A 25,204-nucleotide genomic window follows, 5' to 3' on the forward strand; every position below is an offset into this window, starting at 1 on the left:
AGCTTATTTTAAGATATCTCATTCATACAAAATAAATGTAAGATTTTTAAATATATAATTTGTTTTTAGCTTGCAAAATTTATCCTAAACAATCTAATTATTCATTCTAAAACTAAGTCTATAAAAATTTAAATATAATTATTTGGATTCTAAATTATTTTCTTCCTCTTAATTTTTATAAAACAAGTTTTTATTCTTAATTAACCAAAGAACCAAATAATGAATAGTTTAATGTTAATATTCAAATCCATCTAAATTTTTAACTTACACATTCTAGTATAAAAAATGAATAGACTGTAAATTGATTGATTAATTTTTAAGGAAAGTGTAATGTTTTATTTATTTTAATTAGAAAAATTAAATCAAAAACTTTAAAAAATATTAAAAGGAATTTAAATATTTTTTATATTCACCTTATACATTCTTATATATAATCTTCATTATAAAAAGTCTATTTAATTTAATCTATTATTAAAAATTTTATTTTTAAATAAATAATAATGAAAACGTAATTTAATAAACCAAATAACCAAATATATATTAATTTTAATGTAAATCTAATTTTTGTATTTAAATAAATTATATGGCTTTTAATAAAAAGTGAAAAGAAAATTAAATTATAAGCTTTTATATTCTAATAGTTAAAATAGAACTTATTGGTACCAGTATTATTGATTGATTTTTAATTAATTAAGTATGCATATGTAAATAACTATATTTAGATTCTTAATAATTTGATTACATTAAAAATCAAACAAATAAAGTGTAAAATATTTGTGGTGAAATATTATTTAGTTATAACTTTTTTAGTTACTAATGTTTGCATAAAATATTGAACATAAAATTTACATTAAGTTAAATATATTTACTCAATAAAAAAAATTTGTTTAGTCTTATTTATAAGTAAAGCAAACTTTTTTATGTAATGAATTTCTAAATTTATAGAAAGTTATTAATCAATAAATAACTTTTATAAACAAATTAGAGATAAAAAAAGTGAATGAAGGAAGAGAAAATAGTAATAAAAAATTTTTTAACATAAACTAATATTTAATTAATTAAAGAAAAAGATAAAAGAAATTTCAGTTTGAGATATACAATGTAAAAAAAATAGATAAAAAAGCGCTTTATATTTTATTTAGCTTTAGTTATTCAAATAAATGAAAGGCGATCTCAAAACATAAGCTACTGCTTAAAACAGTCTTCAGATGGATAAAATTGTCTATAATGTATTGATGGATATAATTTAATACAATAATCTTAGGATATTTCTTCTTTAGCAAATTCATAAAATTCTTTTTAATCTATTTCAACCAGCAATAATAATAATACCATTTGCCAAGCTTAATGTTCTCCTTATTTTTACCGTGCTACTTCTCCATCGTCTGATGGCAGCTATGCGTGTAGCTCAACTTGTTCTCAAACTTAATTAGGAGACAATCTTACACGCAGTTGCTAAGAAGTTTTCTAGTGTCCAGATTCATTTTAATTTGGCTAGTCTTTCCATCAAGGGATAGCAGACAACTTGATATTTTATAGAAATAACCTTTAATAAGGGATGGGAGAAATACTAACAAGTAGTCCAAGTGATCAAAGAGTTCTTGTTTGGGACAGTTAAACAGGATAACTAACAGCTGAATTTTAAGGGCACACTTCAGGAGTTTTGAGGATTTTGTTTATAGATAATAAAACTAATCAAAATTCTGATGTGATTAGATTGTTGAGCTTTTCTTCTGGAGGAGAAGTAATAATATGGAACTTTTTAAAGGCTACAATTATATCAAAAATTTAAGTTATAAATGGATAGCTTTCATCGTCTAGTGAAGTTGAATTAAGTAGCAACTCAATTATTTCATTTGGGTTGTAAGGAGAGTTTTATCTAGTAAATTTTATTACCTCTTAAAGTAGCAAATTTGTTGGACATACTTAAGTAGTTACTAAAGTTGTTTTTATTAAATCTTCTAGTGGTTTAATTAGCTCAGATTACTTAATTTCTACTTCTATGGATAAGAATCTTCTTTTATGGCAAATCAATTCTCCTAATTCTCCATTGCAATTAATTACTTAATTTTAAATAACATCTTTTTTCATTCTACCATTAAGTTTAACCTCTTAGACTACTTCATTATATTTGTTTGCATATGGGTTAGATGTATTAAACAATAAGATAGCAACTAAAGTTTGTAACCTTGGCGATATAAATGATAGCAACTTTAAAACTAATTTTATAAATAACATGCAAACATTTAATGACCACATTAACAGCATAATAAATATAATTGTTGACTAAAACAATATAAAGATGATCACTTATTCATATAACGAATTAATTTTTTATGATTCCAAGTTAATAGGAGCTAATCTTACTTTCTTATTAAATTCGTAATCAAATTTAGCAACTCTCTTCCCTTCTGCTGATATTTAAATTGCAAATTGCTAGCTATTTGGAAACAGGTTGATTATTTCTTCTTTATTTGGAGAAATTCTTCTTTTTTAATATTCGCCTAGCTAATAACCAATTGTTTCTACTCTTCCTTAAAATTACATAACCATACAAAGAGAGAAAAAATTAAATTCAGTAATAAAATTTTAATATTCTGATGTAGACAATATACTTTTTGCTTACGCAAATTAAGTGGTAGCGATAAACTATTCAACTAGAACTATATAATTTATTATAAACAACTTCCCCAATCCAACCATAGCTTATACTAGTGCTGCCCTCAAAGTGTATTAAAAGCCTAGTAATTCTCTAGTAGCAACCGTTTCTACTGATGGAAGAGGATTTGTGTATGACAAAATAACTTTTTAGCTAATTTCTGTGTTATAATACTCTAAAAATTTAAATTTAAGCAGATTTGCTAAAGTAATTCAACCAGTAACAGTTGTCATTGTTTTAAATTAAAATGTATGTATTTCTTATCAAGATACAGCGTTTGTTTGTTATGATCCTGTCACAGCATAAGTTAATTACTAACATCAAAACAATGTAGAAGCCTACCTTAATTTATTCGAAGATTATACAAGAAATTTTGTCTTTGCATTTGGTTTGAGCTAAGCTGTGGTATATGACTTAAATCTTAAGAAGGTAAGGTCGTAAATCTTCATATAGAACTAATTCTATGTCTACAATATTTAGTGCTAATTTGATCTTCTTTATGTTTCCTCTCCATCAGGAATTTTGGTAAAGCTAAACTACCCTGACTTATCTGTTTAGTATTAAAAAGATTACACTTATTTGAATTAAAATAGTTAAAAAATAAATGGATGGAAATTAGATGACAAAAATAATTTATGCATAGTCTATTTTGATGGTGGATTAGTAATTTTAATTAACACAGACTTATCTTTGATTAAAAGCTTGTCATATAAATCAGCTCCTACAATTGTAAATTAAATATTTTCTTTCTTTAAATAAGATTCTATCAATTTACATCTTAACGGTGTATATAAGATTATCAGATTTAAGCTCTGATAATATTAATTAAAATTTAGAATATTTTGTAACTCATTTTCAAAAATATAAGCACAATTTATTTTAATAGTTTTTTTCTTAATTTATTATTATTGGAATTGTATTATTTCTTTACTATTAAAAAAGTGTGGAATTAACTATCCTGAAGTTGCAACATGCGCGACAATAGGAGGTGGAGTTGTAGCTTGGGGATTATATGTAGATTACTTTTTCGAGCAGTAATTATTGAATTTTCCTATTTAATAAGGATAGTTTTCGTTTATTTATGGACAAGCTTTCCTCTAAATTGATTATGCAGCTTATGGTTCAGGCATTATGGTTGGAGACTTGTAATATCTGCTGGCTTCTTAAAATTTCAATACTATACAAAAAATATAAAATTTCAATGAAGATGATGATAGAATGCAAATATTCACCGTGACAGATTAAGGAAGTGTGAATGCTTATCACTTTACTCCCCAGCCATCAATTATTGTTTAATGGCAATAAGTAGCATAAAATTAAGTAATAAGTAAGGTTCAAATCTTCTAAGAAGCTTATAAATATATAATTCTGAGTTAAGCTGTAACTGTTTTTGACTACCTAAACCAATAAATTTACAAGTAAATCAATTTTTAATTATTATACCATTCATTTTTAATTTGATAAGAAATCATGATTGATAATCGTCAAAAACTAAAGTAAATTTCCATCCACAAATAAGGTTTTTACTATCAAAAGATAAGAGTTTCATTTCAATATAATAATTATAAGATGAGCAAACAAAAAATTCAAAGAGAAATTATCCAGTTTTTTAAATCAACTATTTTTATAAATTTATTAAAGTAAATGAAATTTTTGATATTAATTGCATATAATTAGATGGTTTATTAATGATTAAAAAGTTTTGACATTAAAGTCATCTTAAACAAATAATTTTCTTATTTTTTATTTTATCCAAAAAAAATAATTTTCATTTTCTCCATCTTAAAAAGATATTTACTTTCTCTTCTAAAAAAATATTTTTAAAATGGATATTCATTAAAAGATTTAACTTTTATTTATATATTATAATTAATATATGAAGATTTTACCTACCATTAACATAAATTAATATTTCTCATTCAATATTTTATAATTCACAAAAAAAAAAACTGAGTTACTTAAGCAATAATAAAAATTAATATATAATAATTTTAATTTAATATTTCCTTGAATTATAGTAATAAGAGCTTATTTTTTTCTAAGTTAAAAAATTTACAATAACATTTTAATCATAGATTTTTAAATTAAATTAATTTTTTTTGTTGTTGTTGTTGATTTGCAAGAAAAATTTTACTTTTAATTTTTGTAACTAATCTAAATGTAGAGCTTTATGAATATTAATTAATAAAAAAGTAATATACTATATTATTTAGCTTATTTTAATTTTTAATTACCTTCTTATCTATTAAAATTATGAATGTTCAATTTAAAGAAATTTTTAACCTCTTAAAAGGTTAGATTTTTTTTTTTATAGGTTACATTTTAAAATAAAAATTTCAAAGATTACTTAAGAAGATATGTATAATTTTAATTTTTGAAAACTGTAAAATAAAATCAAATAATAATTCCATCATAAATGCATGTTAAAATTTTTTAATTAAAATAGAGTTAAATAACTTCATAAGTAAATGGTTAATGGAGTAATAATTGACAAACCCAGATTTACCTTAATAACCTTTAATTAAGATACTTCCAAAAATTTATTTGCCTGGTCTTATGAATAAGATAAATCATATGAACTAGTAGGACATACAGCTGGAATTAATGGAGCTTATCTTTAAGATACGCTTGGGACTTTAATTACATATTCGAATGATGGATTTATTATTGTTTGGAATTATCTTTAAAATTCTATTGTTAGTAAGCTTAATAATCACAATTCTTAGGCTGTCCTTGATTTATTTATAAAACCATTTGATAATAGCTAGCCTAATGGAAGAATTCTTTTTATATCTAGAGGAGCAAATTATTAAATTTGCATTTATGATTTTTAATAAAGGCAACCTATTTCTTTCATTTAGCTAAATGCCGGTACTAATACCTTAGTTACAGATGATCTTTATTAAAGAGTTTTTGTTCTATTTACCAATACAATATATGTATACAGTTATTTAACAGGACTTAAAATCACTTAGCTTCCTGGATTTGATGGTGATATAGGTTAAAATTTTATTATATAAGGGAACTACATCATTGCTGGTGCATAGCTTGTTATCTAATCTTTTAATAGACAAACATTAAATTTATTATTTTCTGATAAATCTACTTAAAATATTTATTAGATGTCACTTCTAGGTAATTTAGTTGGAATCATTAGCAATGGAATTAATGATATAGTTAAAGTTTGGAATTACTAAACTGGAACCATGCTTTAAGACATGACTAACTAATATTATCCTCTTTCGATCAATGGCATTATGGCTGAATAAGAAGCTAATATTTTTTTTGTAATGAATGTTAAAAATTAAATTTTTACGTTTAACCCCTTTTCCTCAAGCTTCTCAAAAGTGTAAGATTTTATGATTCTTCCAATTTTTACTAGTGATAAAATAATTGAAATTTTGATTGATAAACAGAGCAATACAATGATTGCATACAATAATAATGCAATTATGTAATGGAAATTTTACTCCTACCTAGGTTAAAGCGGTTAGCAATAATCTCTTCCATCAAATTCTTTGATAAATTTAGCTTATAATCCAATAAATGGTAAGATATTTTATTTATTAAAGTAATTGAAAACAAAAAATTTTTTATTTTTTAAAAAGATTTAATTTTCTATTCAGATTTTGAAAGAAATGTTTGGTTAATTTAGGAAAACTCCCTTTAGTATTTAATGCAACTTAGTACATAACCTCTCCAGTCTATAATTGTTGGAAATGTGCTGATAATAAGAGAACAAACTACGATAAAGAGCTATAATACAAATTATTAACTTGTTTCAACATTATCAATTAATTCTTATCTTCTCATTTCAGATAAATCGGAAAGCAGTTACTTCTTTATTGTCAATATGACTTAGGATATTGTCAAAGTTTCTGTTGATTAGACATCTTCAGTTATAACTATAAAAAAAACCTATTAATAAAAAGATGGAGTAACTGGAGATTCAACGTCAAGAATAGTTTATTCAATAATAAATGCTAATTTGACACATTTAATAGTTTGTTCTCAAAATGGAAGTATTTTAGTTGTAAATTATGCTAATGATTAGAAGTTAGCTACTCTAACTAACCATTCTAACAGAGTTACTAAAATAAATATTGACATCTCTAAAGGTTTGTAAGACCAATTTAAATTTTAAATAATTTTTAAAATCTCAATTAAAATAACTCTTTTATGAATTTTTGTTTAAAAGAATTCAATCTTTAAAATAAAATAAATACAAAAAATAAGTTTAATTTATTAAAATAAACTTTCAAAATGTTTTAATTTTTTTATCTTAATTAAATATTAAAAGCAATTTATTATTTTAAATAAATTAAAAAAATTTGTTAATCTAAAATTTTTAATTTTTATAAAAGAATGGTTAGTAGTTCTATAGATGGATCTATTGGACTGTATGCTTACTCTTAAACTTTAGTGAGTTTACTTGCCAGTGTTCCTATTGGCGGATAAATAGATCAAATATTGCTTGATGCTCAATATGATAGACTGCTTATATGGATTAATCTTTAAACAAAAATACTAATTTTTAATACAGCTACTATGAGTATATCAGGTACAATACTTGCTCCAAGTGATACTTACATTTAGATGAAACTGTCATAAAGCTTCAATAAATATGCTGTTTTTAATTTTTTTTAGGTAAATATTTATGATAGATAAACATTTCAATTCATATCTAGTATCCGTAATCCTTCAGATTTGAATGATATTGTAGATGTCAGCTTTTTAGGTAGCAATCTCATACTTGTAAACTCAAAGTCTAGCTTGAGAATCTATCAAATTCAAACTGGTTCAATTACAGCCATTCTTACTAATTAATATAATATGTAAGGAAGTTAAATAGTTTCCTAATCATTTGACCCTGCAACAAATATTGTTAACCTAAAAGGCATCAACTATAAGACATCATTTAATTATACTTTTATGATGTACTCCTAAAATTAGTCAAACGCAGCATTCGATTAGAGCTTTTGTTATTCTAATATTTAAAATTCTAAAAGTTACTTTACTATGAAAAGAAGTATAGACTTGCATAAAGCATCCTTTACATAATTTGGTTTAGGAAATATAATAAAAACAGTGAAATACAACATAATCTACTCTTCAAGCAAAGTAATTTAAATATTATTGATTCAAAATATTTATTAAAAAATTTGATATAAATTTTAATTAATTAAATTGAATTTCTTTTAATTCTGTAAAAATTAAAATATTAAATAGGCTACTACTGACTTAATAAGTGTTTTCTATCCTGATTCTAACTCAGCTTCATCTACTTATTAGGATTTATTTTTCTATGAAACTAAATTTAACTAATAAGGAATATAACCTCGAATTTTAGTAGGCTTGTCAAATGCTTTAACTGAATACACACTTAGCTAACTGTAATTAAAAAAATATGCTTTGTATATTTAGAATCAGGACTTAAATTCAAATCCATAGCCAGTTAAATTCCATCCAAATACATAAACCTTCATCTTTAATGATGGAGAAATACTAAATCAAACTTCAAACTCATTAATTACCCAGGGTTTCCTCTTCACAAATGTGTCTAAAGTTATCATCGAAGGTTTCAGTATGGCAAATATTTATTTTGATGGTACCTATACAAGCTTAAATACTAGAATATTGTCAAACTCATAATAATAAGGATCTAGCTCTCTTTTTTACGTTAGCAGCGCTTCTTATGTATACATTAAATAAATTGTTATTAGTAATTGCACCTTCAAAAACCAGAATTTATTTAAATTTGAAAACATTCAAACTATAATTATTGACAATATTTAATTTAAAAATATTACATTTGAATCTACATTAAACAATACAAACGCTTTGTTTTAAATGATCAGCTCTTAGAACATATAAATATCTAATATTTAAATTATTAATTGTTCTACTCTAAATAAATTTAATGTCTTTTCTATGCTAGGAAATATATATACAAAAATAAGCTAAATAACTATAAGCTAATCTATAAATAGCAGAATTTTATACTACATTTAAACTTACACATAAGCTTAATATTAATATAAAGTTATTACAGATACCTTGATAATGGACACATTTAACATAAATAATGTTAATACAACTGAACTCTCTTTAATAGATTTACAAACTAACAATGTATAGATTGCAAGTATAAAAGCAAATAATGTAACATGCTAAAGTTGTCTAGGTTCTGTTATTTCTGCAGACGCAAATTAGTTTATTTTAACAGATTCAACTTTTAAAAACAACGCAGCATATTAGGGAGGTTCTATATACCTGAGTAACTGCTAAGTTCAGTGCCTGCTTAATTAGACAAAGATTATCAACAACTAAGCAATAAATGGTGGTGGAATTTTGCTATAAAATAGTGAATTACAGTTAAAAGATACCTAAATAATCAATAATACTGCTTAAATTGGAGGAGGAATAAGATATACTGGAATTATCCCAAAATAATTTATAAATAAGTAATGGTAAAATAATAATAACATCATTTAAGGCAATACAGCTTAAATTTTTGGAGATAATTTAGCCTCACATCCTAGAAGCATGAAGCTCACTTTCTAAAATAATAAAACTCAAGTTTATTAGATTGCAAACTAAAGTAATTTTTTATTTTTTAAATATTTTTCATTTTATTATGAATTATTGGTAAAACATTAATTTGGTTTTGACTCTCAATCTAATAAATGAATAAAATTTTCAATCACTTACTTACTTACTTTTATATTTTCTTTAGTTATTAAAAAAATATTTTTTTAAATATAAAATCTTAAATAAATTTACTCAAAATTCATTCATTCGTTCTAGTTTGGAATTTTCAATTTTAAAAATTTTATTTTAATGAAAATTAAAAAGCTTCTGACAGTTTTTCTTAGTCTTACTTGATATAAAATGTTATGAGCGGTGATAACTTTTTGTTTAAAATCTAGCTGATTGATGAAGAAAATAATCCTGTTAAAATTAAAACTGATCATATTTAGTTATTACCATAAATAGTGTATGATGAATTGAATTCGTACTAATTTTAATGCATATCAGATAATGATTTGATTCAATTAAATTCAGAAACATTAATAGGTTTAAATAAATACGAAATATCTACTCATTCTTTTGTATTTGACAAGCTTGCAATCAATTCGAAACCTCCAGGAACCAATTATTTCTATGTGAAAACAAATGCTATTCAATTACAGAGTCCTTAAAACTCTTCTCTATTCTTTACGCCATAGTTTAATGAATATATTCAAATTCAATTTAGATCTTGCTAAGTAGGCGAATTATTCATGCCAAAGTATTTTATTATTTTTAATTTTTTATTAATTTCTTTTAATATTTTAGGTAAGCTGGTTAGTTGGAGTATTGTAAGTAATGCCCTGATGGCATGTATTCTTTAGCTGATCCTTATAGCAACAGTAGTGCTAGTTTAAGTTGTAAAATTTGCCCTACAACTGCTGTAAATTGCTATAGAGATGTAATTGAGTTAAAAAATGGGTATTGGAGAGAAACTAATAATACAGACACAATAGTAGAGTGTGTAAATGCACCTGATAACTGCTAAGGAGAGTCTAGTGAAAGCAAATTTTACTGTAAGTAAGGATATATAGGTAATTAATTTTCTTAATTATTAAATTAAACTATAAATTTAATTTTTTATTGTTTAAATAAGGTCCATTATGTGAAACTTGCGATATTGAATCTAAAATATGGCCAGATCGTTATTCTTATGCTGGAAATTTTTCATGCAAAAAATGTGATTCTTTAAATTCTTACTATTTAATGCAAGGATTAGCATTTTTGTTGATTATATTATACGTAATATATGGAGTGGTTTAATCTAACTTTGTATCTAAGAAAAAAATTATAGGATATTATATGAGAATGGCTGGATTTGCTAGTATAGGAACAAGCGACTGTGAAGACTACACAAGCATTTTCCTTAAATTTTTAATGCACTATTTATATATAAGCAAGATTGTAAATAAGTTGAACTTTTAGTTACCTTTTGTATTTGATTTTATTTAAGTTTAAATATCAACCCCTATTGACTAAATGAAGTTTGTACCAGACTGCTATAGGTCTATCTTTAATCAGCAACTTAAACCTGTTTACTCTAGATAGGTTATCTCTTAGATAGTTCCCCTTTTCTACTTAACATCTGTTTCTCTTATTTACTTTTTACTTGTGTAAAGCAAAAAAATCAAACACAATTCTAATCAAATTTTTAATGGACTTGTTTTTCTTTTTATTTTTATCCAACCAGATTTGCTGTCAGGGATAATATCTGCTACTTCATGCAGGACTATTGGGGATAAATAATATATAACTGACGATATCTCTTCTATATGCCTTTCTAGAGATCATGTTATATTTATCCTATCGTTTAGTTTGCCTTTTTTCATTATTTGGGCTTTCTTATTACCATCTCTCTTGTTTAGTGGCATTTACAAGCTAAGAAAAAATTTAGACTTCATAAAACCACGTATCAGGTTTGGTTTTCTTTATCAGGAGTATAGACTAAAGATATTTTATTGGGAATTTCTAAAAATAGCATTAAAATTATTAATCACTATTGTAAATAACTTTATTTCTGATAATGAAATTTTAAAATCTTCAATATCTACCCTGTTCATACTAAAATACGTTCTTCTCTCAATCAGACTAAGACCTTATTAATCTCATATATTTAATAAATGTGATCAGTACTCTCATATTATTTTAATAGTCATCCTCCATTTCAATATAATAATAAATATTACGAGCCAAGTTTTTATCTAATCAATAGCAATTATTCTATTTTACTTTTTCCATTACTCATTTATAATTTATCTTATCTTGCAAATCCTAAAATCTAAAATAAAAGCTTTATTAGTTTACTTTGCCAAGAGATTTCCATACTTTGAAAAATAATTCTCATCTTTACTCAATTTAATGAATGCAAAAGTAGTGAATAAAATGTAAGTTTACAAGAACTGGAAAAAAGTATATGCTTTTGTTTATTGTAGCAATTTTAAAAAGAGAAGAGAAGAAAATAATTCTATGCTTGAATTAACTCATAAATAAGAAAAACTTAAAAATTAAATATCTAAAGAAAAGAAAAAAAGTATCTTCCATAACGAATAAAATACTCCTCGAACAAGCGATTTCTAAATTGATTCGAGTTAAGTAAACAAAAAAGGTAACTCTCTAAATTTATACATTTATTTATAAAAATTTAATTACTTTATATATAATTAGAAGATGATGACCAATCTTAATCTAACAGTATATCTATAGAAATCTAAAAAAATAGTTAGAACAAAGAATTCCCTAAAGTTCACTCTATAAAATCTATATAAAAAGATCAAAGTAAAATTTTAAATGGCTTTATTAATATTGAACATTTTTTATAAAGTTCTAAGATCTAGTATGGAATTTGCTTATATTACAAATAGAGATCTCATACTTTCAAGCCGTGAGTTAAAATCAGTAGTTAATAGTCCTATTAATTAGGATTATAACTTTTAAGAAAAGCTTGTAAAAACTTTAAAGTTAAAAAACAATAAAATTTGATCGATAGATACTCAGCTTTTATAGAATAAAAATAATATAATATATTAAAATTAGTCATAATAAGTTTAAATATGTGTAAAAATCAATTAAATTTATCTTATGAAAAATTAATTTATCAATCAATCAATCAATTAATCAAACATAATTTAGTAAATTTATATATTAATTTGTACATACTTTATTATTTATGTTTTTAAAAACTTTAAAATCAATTATTTAGGTTATTATTTATTTTATTTCCTTTGTTTTTTTTTTATTAATAAATTTATTTTTTTGCTAATTTAACTAAAATATCAAATAAAAGTATTTTAAATGAAAGAAAAAGTTAATTTTTGTTTGAAGGAAAAAATATGTCTTTGTATTTAATGAATGCTTAATAGGCTTCAATTATTTTTAATAACAATAAAAATACTAAAAATAATTAAAAAAATTATAAAATAATAGTCAGTTCTATTTATTAATCTTAGTACCTAGATACATTAATAAAAAATCTTTGATTTTTTTTTTCACTCTTAACAAGTTATAAAACAAAAGTTTTTTTTGTTAAATATAAATTTTTTTGAATCATTAATCTATCACATTCTTAATTTTAATGTATTCATTATTATTTTATCCCGAATTTTTTTTTAATGATTTATTTAATTGCTTAAATTAGTTAACCTAAATTATTATGTATATTATGAATTTTTCAAAATAAAAGCTTTTATTATAAAAAGCTATAAAATAAAAAATTGAACAGGATATTTATTTTTTAATTAAATAACTCAAAATAATACAAAATTAGAAGCGAATATATTAGTTAATATTATATTTTTAATATGTTTTATTGGGGAGTTGTAATTTTTAAATTGAGCTTTCGTTGTTAACTTTATTCATTAAAAACTCAAGCCTTTAGTTACTTTTGGAAAATGAATTTTGTTTTTTTCTACTAGAAACCAAATTAATTTGAAGTATTTAAAAAAATGATAAAATAAACAAAAAAATAATAAAAATGTTGAAATTACAAAAAACAATGGTAATCACTTTTAATAAATTATATTTTTTAAAGGAATTAAAATATTAGTTAATAATAAATCTATGTAAATACAATTAATTTTATATTTGTAAGTAAAAGATTATTTTAAATATTATTTTATTCAGATTTATTTACATTGAAAATAAAACTTAATTTAAAATAATATTAATTTATCTTATTTTTATTTTTGGAATATCATCTAATATTTTTCATTTTTATTTCTATAAAGATAGATTCATACTAATTATTTAACATAAGATAGAAAATTGGTTTTGATTAATGAGATCATTCATCAAAAACTTTTCTTATTTGTATAGAATAGAAAAACTTTAATTTATAAAAATCTGTTAAAATTAGAATATATCTATTTTGTTTTTTTGAAAATTTTTAGTTCTAAAGGTGATCAATCGATTTAATATTATTTAACAGAAACAATTACCCTTCTAATTAAAATCTTAGTTTTTATTTACACGTTTGAAATTCACTTGCTAAATTTTTATTTTTTACAAACACAAACTTAAAAAACTCCATTTAAAAAGATAAAAAATTGCTGATATAATTAATATTAATTATTATTTTAAAACTTTATAATTTAAAAGAGAAAACATTTAAAAATGGTAGATTTTTAAAACTTTAAAAAAACTATTGTTAGTGGTACTTGTATCACTGCACTTCTGCTTTTGGGTCTTTTACACGATAACACAGATTACAAAGATACCGTTCTTGAAAATTTTCATTAAAAACTTGAAAGCGACTTTTTCCTTGAAGATGGATTTAAATAATTACTTAAAAAATATGACAGCTTATGTATAAATGGCAAAGATAAGTCTAAACTAGATACAAAAGAATAATATGAAGAGTTCTTAAGAGGTAAAAAATTATGATTTATATTTAAAATCCAATTAATCTAAAAATGTATTTTGATAGATGGACATTTATTTATCTCTTTCAAATTGCAAAGAATGATTTTTCATACTGAGAATTTAAATAAATAGTGGGGAGTTTCGAATGATTAAATAAAAGAAAATAGATGTCACTAGATTATAAGCAAATTAATTAGAAACAAATTAAATTTTGTTCTACTTTCTAAATTTAAAAATTAAGAAATCAACTTATTAGTTATTTATCAGATCAGTATTTTAAATCGTGTAGAATTTTTGTGAAACATTCTATCTAAAATTCTTTTTTCTTATTATCGCAAAAATTTGTTTATTTCATTTTAATTATGAGCAATTTTTTCTTAACTCTCTTTATTAAAATTTAAATTAAATTAAGGTCCCTGCGCTCCTATTATATTTGTTCCAGGTATACTAGGTACTTCTCTCTAACTAAAAATAGATTGTGAAACACTTTAATCTAAAAACCCAGAAATTTTCTCAAACTGCGGATGGGGCACATGCTCAAGCTATAACTTACTTTAAAAAAAGCCAGCTTCAGAATACAAACTATGGATTGGAGATGTCTTTTCAAAAGCAAGTTTCTTACAAATAAGCGAAAAATCAAAATGTTTTGGTGACTTGATTGGATTAGTCTACAACAAAGAGAGAAATATACTAGAAGCTAAAGAAGGATTAGAAGTTACATGGTATGGAAACACAGAATAGACCAAAAATGACAGCAAGTGTGGAGCAAACTCTGTTAGAGATTTTACAAAAAATCCAATCCTCAAAAAAATGAGCTGTGCTATAAGAGGATTTGGTAATCTAATTGATTTACTAGAGGTGATGGGTTATTAATCGGGACTCACTTTCCAAGCTCTACCTTATGATTTTAGATAAGATGTGTCACAAAGTAAATATTAATTAATTTGAAATCCAACAGCTCAAAAAAAAAAGCAAAAGAAATTAAAAATAGAAAGAAACCAACAACTGAATTTTGGTTATTCTTTTTATTTCTTATTAATTTTTTAGGTGTACTAAATTTCTTTTGAATAATAGATAATACATCATAATCAAATAAAATAATTGAATCTTTATTATTCAATATATGATGTAAAATACTTTGATATTAAAAAGGTGATACCCAAACGTTGATTCCTAAAGTAATAGATCATATTTATGAAATGACTGGCAAAAAATCTATTATTTTAGGACACTCTCTTGGTAATTTACATATCCTAAATTCTCTTAGTAATATTCCCTAAGAAACAAAAGATTCAAAGATCAAATAATTTATTGCTGCTGGTCCTCCTTTCATAGGATCACCTAAAGCTTTTATCAGTATGCTTGGCGGAGATCCAGATTATCTAAAAAAAATATTAGGAAAGTCGTTTGGAATGAATTATTATTCCTAAATGTAACTCTCATCAGGATGCTCAAGCACTTTTGATATTCTCATTAAAGACTCGTTTGAAAGGTAAAAATCAAATTTTTATTTTAAGTTGAATTGTCTAAAAATAAATTTTTGAAAAAAATATAATCTATCACAAATGACTAAATAAATAAATAAAGTTTATGCACTTAACTGATTATCCTTCAAAAATAAAATATTTTTTCGAACATTAAAATAGATTTATGAGCAATTTTTTCATGATAAATTATTTAGTTTTTTAATTTAAATTAATAGAACAAAAAATATTCCTTAAAAAAATCAAATTAAATTAATTCTTTGATAATATTTTAAGTTCATTTCTACCCAAAATAAAATAAAATAATATCATTTATTTGTTATGAAGCTTAATAATAAATTCATAAACACTTTTATTTTTTTTAAATTATTTATTTTTATTTGTTAATTTAAAGTTAAATAAACTTATTTTAATTTTAAATATGAAAGATTTAAAAATGAGGAGTGGATGATAGATGTCATAAAAAGAATAGATTATGAAGAAAATGGTATTATTGAAAATTCTGTTCCTTTTAACTTTTTACCTGAACCAAACGAAGATTGTGTAAATAATGTATTTGATACTAGAATTGGAGGAAAATGCAAAAGTGGATTAATTAATTTATAAAAGGAGCCTATCTTGAGTATAAATAATGAATAATTTAAAGCCAACAAAGAAGATATTAATAAAATTATTGAAAACTATAGCATCTATGATGCAGAGTAATAAAAAAATTTATTTAAAAAGGCCTCAGAATCTAGAGGACTTTACGATTTAATTAATCCAAACGTTCCTGTTTCAATAATATATGGAAATGTGCTCGAAACTGAATGGAATTTTAATTATAAAAAACATACAAGAGAAGTTTTTGAAAAAACAAATAATTTCTATTTCCCTGAGGATATCAAAACTGGACTTGGAGATGGTACAGTACCTACTTTCTCTGCAATTTTACCAGGATTTAAATGGTTTCATGTAGAAATTTCACTTAAAACTTACTTTCATACTAATAATTTATATAAAATTTATTTTGATAATCAAAATGATAATATTAAAATATTTAAAAATAATTTTTTTTTATTGATAGGAATATTAAAAATCTAAAGAAAATAGTAAGCCTATTAAATTAGTAGAAATTTGTTCTAACATTAAAAAAAATAATCCCTTTTATGATTCTACATCAATATCTGGAGAGTAAGAATAAAACAAATCAGAATATAGAGGAATTGATTGTGAATGCTCTAAAGGTGGAGATATTGGAAATTGTTATCACTCATGTTTTATAAATGACTAATTTTTCTTAGATTTTATAGTTTAATCTCTAATAACTAATTAATAATCAAATATAAATTCCAGTTAATACACTTCAGATGAGCTTGATGAACTTATGTAATCTTGTCCTGCCTTATAATTATAAAAATTAGATAAAAAATTAAGTGAAATGTGAGTAATTTAAAAATTTAATAATGAATAATATTAAAAAGGTGTTGACTGACTATAATTGAGTTTATAATTAAATAAAAGATGCAAGTTATGTGTTATGATTAATTTTTACTTAATGTAGTGTATTTTTTAAAATTTAATTAAGTTTTTTTTTTGCTATTTTAAAAATTGTATAATTTGTATCATACTTTCTTTCTGATAATATCAGCATTAATTTAAAAATAATTTTACCCTTATTAAATATAAGAAGAATTAGTACAAAAAAATTGTTATTTTTAATATTCAATTTTAAAAATAAGATATTTCTTGATTTTAAAAATAAATTAAAAAATTAATTAACTTTTTTTATATGACCATCCAACTTCCAAAACTTTTTATTAAAATAATTTTTATATATGGGTAGAGGTTAGGTGTATTTTTTATAAAAAAAAAATTTATAATTAGATCTCTTTTTTATTTTTAATTTCTATTTATATTTTTAAACTTTTTCTTAATTAAAATAATGTTAAATTTATGAATTTAAAAATTAAATTTTGCTTCTAATATTTGTCTTATTTTTACTACAAAAGAAAATTTTAAAAGCTAGTTAAGATATTTAAAATTAAAATAAATTATTTTTTAGTGTAGTAAAAGTTAAAGTAACATATTTTAAAATTTATTTAGTTTATTTTTCTAGTTTTAAAAATTAAAATTCAATAACAAATAAATTTTTATTAATGTAATAAATAAATTACGATAAATACCTAGATGATAGTTTAATAATTAATGATAGATATTATGGAGTAATTCGCTTATTTATTTGTAATATTTTTTAAATTTTCTTTTAAAAAATTTGATAAAAAGCTTTTTTAATTAGCTTCCATTAAATATTTAATGATAGATTAAAAAATACAAAATTAATGTTATTTTATATTTTTATATTGAAAATGTAAAATTATTATGAATAGATGAATGCTTTTATTAGTAATAAATATTTATGTATCTTTTCAAGATAAATTCAATTTTATGATTATATAAAGTTAAATAACTAATAATAAAGATTAATTAAGTAATAAATAGATACGTCAAAATAATAATTTATTGTATTAATAAAGAATATTTAATTTGATTTATTTCTGTAAAAAAGAAATATTAATTTTTAGAAATTTCTAATTTACAATTAAACTTTTAGGTTACAAAAACTCATAATTTGAAAAGAATTATTATTCATGGCTAAAATTTATCTTGCTTTGGCAACTAATTTATCAATTAAAGGAATGAAATGGAGATATTAAAAATTTATAGCAAGGTCTTAACAACTTAAAAAAAAAACAACTTTATAAAAGGATTATGAGATTTTATTTAGTTTTTAAAAATTAATTTATTTTATTTTAAGAAAAAAAAATATTGAAATATTTTTAAAATTGAAGGCAAATTTAAAATGTGTAAGGCTTCTTAGTTAGACTTCATAAGATTATTTATTTCGAGAAAAATAACTAGAAAGGTGATTTGTCTACAATTAAAAAAGTGAAGATCCTTCAACTTTGCATAAATAAATAAATAAATAAATTATTTGAAAAATAAATATTCTTAATCATCACAAATAAAAAGTGGAAGTAAAATGCCAAATTTTTAATTCATAAAAAAGATAGCTTTAAGTGCTTTAGCTATAATTATCCTAGTCACTTTTATTTTCTTCAGTGATAATACTGACTATGAGAAAGATAATAGAAATTTAAAAGATTTCAGATAGCTTGAATAAAATAAATACTAAGATCACTTTTAAGAAATATTGAAAAAATATGATAACTTTTGTATTAATGGCAAAGATAAATCAAAATTAAATACTTAATAGTAACATGAAGAATTTTTAAAAGGTAAAATATTCAATTCATAAAAATTATCTTAAAAGTATAAATTCTTATTTAGGATTTAAATTTTTTAAACTATTCAATTTATCTCAAAGAAAATAAATTCTATTAAAAAAAAATTATTAACATTTGTTAAATTAGTGGAATAGAGTATTTAAAATATTTCATCAAAAAATATAAAATTTTATAATTTAAAATAGGGCCATGTGCACCTGTAATATTAATCCCTGGTCTACTAGGAACTATTCTTTAGGTAAAAATTGATTGTGAAAAATTGTTATCTAGAAATCCAGAAATCTTCTAAAATTGTGGATGGGGAACATGCTCAAAATACAACATTTTTAAAAAGAGACCAGCTTCTGAATATAGGCTCTGGATAGGTGGAATTTTCTCTAAAACAAGTTTCCTTTAGTTAAGTAGTAAGGACAAATGCTATGGAGATCTAATTGGATTAGTTTATAATCGTTAAAAAAATATATTAGAGGGTAAAGAAGGACTGGAAGTTACTTGGTATGGAAACACAGAGTAGACTAGAAATGATAGTAAATGTGGAGCTAACTCAATTAAAGATTTTGCTGAGGACATAATTTTGAAGAATGCTTTAGGCTGTACATCTAGAGGTTTTGGAAATGTTATTGAATTGTTAGATGCTATGGGATACTAGTCTGGATTAACTTATTAAGCTATTCCTTATGATTTCCGCTAAGATGTAGCTTAAAGTAATTAAAACTGTTTTTTTATTACATTTTAAGCATAAATGAAATAATTTCATAATTTTTTTTTATTTAAAGCATTTAATATTAAATTAAAATAATTAATATTTATGTGTAAATTTTTTAAAATAGGTGAAACATAATAAATAATTCCTAAAGCTATAGATCATTTATATGAATTAACTGGTAAAAAATCTATCATTTTAGGCCATTCATTAGGTAATTTACATGTACTTAACTCTTTAAGCAATATTTCGCAAGAAACAAAAGACCTTAAAATTAAATAATTTATTGCTGCAGGTCCTCCTTTCCTTGGAACTCCTAAATCCTTTATTGCTATGCTCGGAGGCAATCCTGAATACGTTAAAAATATTTTAGGCAAATAATTTGGAATGAATTACTATACTTAAATATCTTTTACCCAAGGCTGCTCAAGTTCTTATGATATACTCATTAAGGATACTTTTGATAAGTAAAATAAATACTTTCATCCTTTTTAAAATAAAAAAACTATTTGTCCATTTAATTTTACAATTAAAAATAATTTTTTTAAAATTTATCATTCCTCAAATAAAAAATTTCTGATTTTTACTAATTATTTCTGAGGCTTATTTTATAATAATAAATATACTTAAAATGTGTTTTATATTTAATATCAGTTTTCAATTTATAAAACTTTTATTTTTAAATTTTAAGATTCAAAAATGAAGATTGGATGAAGGAAATAATCAGAAGAATAGATTATGAAGAAACTGGGTATTATGAAGGTTCTATTCCATTTGCCTTTTTACCTAACCCATAAGAAACCTGTCTGAATGACGTGTTTGAAACAAGAAAAGGTGGTATTTGTAAAAATGGGCTTGTCAATCTGTAAAAAGAAATTATAGTAAGAATAAATGGAGAAGCTTTTAAAGCAACATAGGAAGATATTTAAAAAATATTTACAAAATACAGCACTTATGACGTAGAATAAGCTTTATAGTTATAAAATAAGTCTTTTGAAGCAGAAGGTCTACAAAATTTAACTAATCCTAATGTTCCTACTTCTATAGTTTACAGTAATATGCTCAAAACTGATTTATTTTTTAGCTACAACAAAGATACTTAAAAAGTCTACAATGATACTAACGATTTTTATTTCGCTGATCACGTGGAAAGTGGTTTAGGTGATGGTACTGTCCCTACATTTTCAGCAATCATACCAGGACTTAAATGGTTTTATGTAAGTTTATTAAACTAAAAAAATTGTTTAAGTTTATAAATAAATTGATCAAAAAAATTATTTTTTATTTAAAGGAACATTAGTAATAAAAAGAAAATAGTAAACCCCTCTAATTAGTAGAACTTTGTTCTAATGTCAGAAAAGAAAATCCTTTTTATGATTCAATATCGGTTAATGGTGAAACAGAATAAACTCACTCATAATATAGAGGAATTAATTGTGAGTGTTAAAATGGGGATAAATAAGATATTTGTGGTCATACATGCATGATTAACGACTCTTATTTTTTAGATTTCGTTGCCTAGTCTATGATTACTTTTTAAAAATCTAGTAAAAAATAGAATTATTTTAGTCTTAAAGAACTTGAAGACCTTAAAAATTATTGTCCAACTCTAATTCTATGATAATTAAAAAATTTTTATTTTAAACAATAAATTAAATTTTATTTTATTTCTTCCTAGTAAAATGTTTGTTTGTATGATAATATATTGATTCATTTTTAACAAATCTTTTCCAAATTCTATTTTTCAAGTTTTTTAAATAGTGTCTAAGTATCTATTGAAACTCATTTACATTAAAGAAATTCTATCAATTTAGTATTCATAAAGAAAAAAATAAGTATTGTTTAGAAGCATTTTTTTTAATTCAATCAAATTTTAAAATAAATATCTATTGAAGCAGTTTTAATGTTAGCTTTTTTTATTTCTTGTAAAATTAACAAACAATATTTTGCAAAAGCTATTTAATACTTTTAAAACTCATTCTTATTTTCCATTTTTTTTTTTAAATTAAATTCATAATTTTGTAGATTTAACCACAAAAAAACAAATATCTTTTTCAAACAATTTTGAAGAAATTATTTTTAAAATATATGCTAATTTTATTAATAACTACATACCAGCCATCTTTTAATTACTTTTATATTTTAATTTAATAATAAATTTAATAAAAATATGGGAATAATTAATTAGTTTGTTTGTTTTAAAACCAATTATTTATTAATTTATTATTTATCATATTAATTAAAAATAGATTAAAATAAGTAGAAGCATTTTGAAAATTGACAAGGAGAGAAATGGTTTTAAAGAAAATAAAAAATTTAGATATGTTTGGTAGTTAAATACAATTACTGTTAAGAGGGGAGAGACAATACAAAACTAATTTAGGAGCCTTATTGACTATTTTGATATTTTCGATACTCACTTTTCACTTTGTTTAGAATATCATAAATGTTTATTGTAGAACTTCTCCAAGAGTCTATTAAATAGAAAGGTAAGTAGATAATCCGTAATAATTTATTATGAATTCAACCACTCTGTAGTTTTCTTTTGGAATGGAATACCCATAGAATTTTACGAACTATATTGATCCCCAAATTTACACAATTAAAGCCTACTAAATGTCAAAAAAGATGGTATTTAATCCACAAACTAATTAAAAAGATATAATTTGGTAAAAAGATTATTTCAAAATTTAGTAATGTGCTTAAGATAACTTCTAAAACCCAAAAACGAGAGAAAATTTTCTAAATAGCAGCTACCAAGACCTTTACTGCTTTGAAAAATCTTCATAACTGGCTATATAAGGTGATTATCTTTAAGATAATTATGACTTAGTTTATATTGAAGTTTATCCTTGCTAAGAAAATTGCAAATCTTAATAAGAAATAGAAAGCCTTTTAGGTTTAGGTTATTTTGCAATTTATTATTCCGATGTTATTGTTGATCCTTCTATTAAAGATAATCCTTTTAAATTTTATAATAGAGACATTTACTGGGCAACTAGTTTAAATAGTCCTAAGATAGCTAACTTATACTATAGAAACAACTACGTTGAAAGCGATTTCGGATGGATATTTGCTGATTCTGAAACCTAGAGATATCCATCTTTTAGTTATTCTGATCTTCAAGTAATTAATAATAAAAAATATATAAATAAAATTTTTAACTTTTATCTTTTTTTCATTACTTTAATTCATATTTTTTAATGATTTAAAAAAATCTGCTAAGGTTTTTTCCTTTCATATCATTTTTAAAGTTAAATTAATATTTACTTATAAATAGAATGTATCTGATTCAGATTTCTTTATGTAAGTGATAATAAGGTTTGAGAAATAAAAAGAAAATATGATATATAGAAATTATGCAAGAATTCAAGACATTCTATCTGAGATAGGAGGTTTTGCTTAATCATTAATAGCAATAGGATTTTTTTTGAGTAAATTCATATCATAGGGAATGCTTTATATATCTATTATTAATGATGTTTTTACTTTCAAAAAAAAGAAATAATAGGAAGTATAAAATTAAGATTATTCTAAAATATAAGAAAAGTTTTAATCTCCTTTAATTACTAATAAAAGTCCTTACTTGTAAGATTTTGATGAAAAAGTAAAAATCAAATCAAATTTAAATATGAAAACTTCTAAAAAAATTGATTTATCTCCAAATGTTGATTTTAATAAGTAAATGAGGTTGTCTAATTTATCTTAATTTAAAAATTAGCAACAAAATAATTTTAATTAGAGTCTGCGATTTCATGAATAAAGAAATTCAAAATAAGATCCCTTCAAAAATTATTTGGAAAGTTAGCAGAATTTAAATAAACTCACTGGAATAGACTATCTAAAGATATTTTTATGGCCTTTTAAAAATAAAAAATTAAATCAAAATAAGAGAATTCTTTAACAGAGTCTGAAAAGGCTCTATGGCAAAATAGATTTAATCAAAATTATATCCTAGCTGGAAGAAATTGATAAGTTAAAAAAAGTAATTTTAAATGAAGAATAATTAAAATTGTTTGAATTAATCAAATGTCCTGCAATATTGGAAGAAGAATTGTATGCTAATGAAAACTCGAACTAAAATGACGAATAAATGAATCAGCTAAATAAGCTCAAAGAAGGACTTAATGCTTATTTAATTATTTAACAAAAACATGAAATATCTGATATTGATTTAAAGATTTTAGAAAATATAGACCCTGAACTAATAAAATTGTTTAGCTAGAGTTAATAACCACGCTTTTAATAAGAACAAAAAACTACCCATAAAGTTAATTAACTCAATTAATCATAATAATTATACTCCTTTTTGAACTAGATGGATGCAAGTATAAACTTTTCTCCTTTTAAGATAAATTGTGACACTTAAATAGAAATATCTAAGTAAAAATCTGAGCATAAGAAGTTGGATAAGTTAATTTCATGCTAATAAAATAATATTAACAATTTTATAACAAATAATAACAATAAAGTAGACTATGAATATGACTAAGTAATCTAAATTGATTCTAAGTAAAGTAATTCATAATAATCAAACGTTAGCTAATCACTTAACAATAATACTTCTAATAATGAATCTTCAATAATTGTTTTCTCATAAAAAACAACTTTAAATTAAATTGAATGAACTATTGTAAAAAGGCAGGCACTATCCCTTTCCTTTTGTATTCAAATTTATTTTGTTTAATAATATTGAATAAGTAAAATTGGCTGATAACATATTAAAACTTTTTAGTTATTTACTTTTTAATTAACAAATATTATTCATTTTTTTATTTTTTTAATAAATATGTAAAATAAATAACTTTTAATATGAACAAATAAAAATCAAATAGTTTTAATGTTTATTTCAACAAAAATAAATTTTTAATTTTTAAAATAGATTTTTCATTTAAAAACTTCTGAAAAAAATTATTTTTTTTATGAATTACTATTATTATATTAAACTGACATGATCTTTTTCAATATTTATAATAAATTTTTATTAATAGAATCAGCTGTATTATTATAAAGGATTATCAATTTTTTTTGACTTCCTTATATATAATTATTTCTATTAGGATAATATAAATATTCTACATTTTTATTTGAATATATAAAAAAAAAAATAATTGTAAATAAACTAATAAAAGTTATCTTTTCAATAATACTTTTACAAAGCTATAAGAAAAAACCTATGATTAGATTTAAAAGGTATTTTAAAAAATACATCTTTCGAATAACAATACAATTTTAATATAAATAATACTTTAATTTATTAAATATTAGAAGCTCAATGCTTATGTTTATAAATTGCTAATCCTTTCTAAGATAATTCTTATTCCCATTGCTTAGCTTCTTATTCGTATAGTTCTTTTAGCTTGACGTTTCTAACCATTTTGACTTCTTTTAAAGCATATTTCATTTCCTAATCAATCATCTTTCTGGCATATTTATTTTAATTAGCATTATCATATTTAACTTTTGTTTCATGCCAGTTAGTAATTCTAGATATGCCTTCTAATTTTTTAGAATATTACTCTGCTTACTAGTATTTTTCGTTTAATTTAATGGATCTTTAGATATTTATCATTTAAAAACTATTTTTTGAAGATATTTATAAGCTAGCTTTTTTTGCTTTAGTGATTTTTTAAAAAGAAATTTT

General features: G+C 22.4%; 5 protein-coding genes across 5 annotated transcripts; 4 read left to right on the forward strand and 1 right to left on the reverse strand. All coding sequences in view use genetic code 6, as the record gives it.

Annotated features, from left to right (window-relative positions):
- Positions 1-1,000: 1,000 nt before the first annotated feature.
- Positions 1,001-12,208, forward strand: TTHERM_00242160 (WD domain, G-beta repeat protein; the record flags this gene model as incomplete). The annotated part of the gene is made up of 12 exons (XM_001024939.2): positions 1,001-1,018; positions 1,115-3,388; positions 3,602-4,077; positions 5,106-6,208; positions 6,268-6,781; positions 7,024-7,780; positions 7,889-9,260; positions 9,515-9,950; positions 9,998-10,263; positions 10,326-11,834; positions 11,894-12,004; positions 12,051-12,208. 12 exons carry the CDS (start codon positions 1,001-1,003, stop codon positions 12,206-12,208), a joined length of 8,994 nt encoding a protein of 2,997 aa, XP_001024939.2.
- A 1,629-nt stretch (positions 12,209-13,837) lies between these two features.
- On the forward strand, positions 13,838-16,996 carry TTHERM_00242180 (lecithin-cholesterol acyltransferase; the record flags this gene model as incomplete). Its single annotated transcript, XM_001024941.3, has 5 exons — positions 13,838-14,093; positions 14,499-15,014; positions 15,239-15,578; positions 15,999-16,524; positions 16,637-16,996. The coding sequence occupies 5 exons, from the start codon at positions 13,838-13,840 to the stop codon at positions 16,994-16,996; spliced, it is 1,998 nt and encodes a 665-aa protein (XP_001024941.2).
- Positions 16,997-18,592: 1,596 nt separating this feature from the next.
- On the forward strand, positions 18,593-21,181 carry TTHERM_000242186 (lecithin-cholesterol acyltransferase; the record flags this gene model as incomplete). The annotated part of the gene is made up of 5 exons (XM_012800233.1): positions 18,593-18,848; positions 19,043-19,561; positions 19,688-20,027; positions 20,252-20,777; positions 20,852-21,181. The coding sequence occupies 5 exons, from the start codon at positions 18,593-18,595 to the stop codon at positions 21,179-21,181; spliced, it is 1,971 nt and encodes a 656-aa protein (XP_012655687.1).
- Positions 21,182-22,077: 896 nt separating this feature from the next.
- Positions 22,078-24,187, forward strand: TTHERM_000242187 (lecithin:cholesterol acyltransferase family protein; the record flags this gene model as incomplete). The annotated part of the gene is made up of 2 exons (XM_012800234.1): positions 22,078-22,686; positions 22,841-24,187. The coding sequence occupies 2 exons, from the start codon at positions 22,078-22,080 to the stop codon at positions 24,185-24,187; spliced, it is 1,956 nt and encodes a 651-aa protein (XP_012655688.1).
- A 645-nt stretch (positions 24,188-24,832) lies between these two features.
- Positions 24,833-25,132, reverse strand: TTHERM_00242188 (hypothetical protein; the record flags this gene model as incomplete). Its single annotated transcript, XM_001470989.2, has 1 exon — positions 24,833-25,132. The coding sequence occupies one exon, from the start codon at positions 25,130-25,132 to the stop codon at positions 24,833-24,835; it is 300 nt and encodes a 99-aa protein (XP_001471039.1).
- Between the last annotated feature and the right edge of the window lie 72 nt (positions 25,133-25,204).

Source organism: Tetrahymena thermophila (assembly GCF_000189635.1).
Source record: "Tetrahymena thermophila SB210 genomic scaffold scf_8254373, whole genome shotgun sequence".
Classification (NCBI taxonomy): domain Eukaryota; phylum Ciliophora; class Oligohymenophorea; order Hymenostomatida; family Tetrahymenidae; genus Tetrahymena; species Tetrahymena thermophila.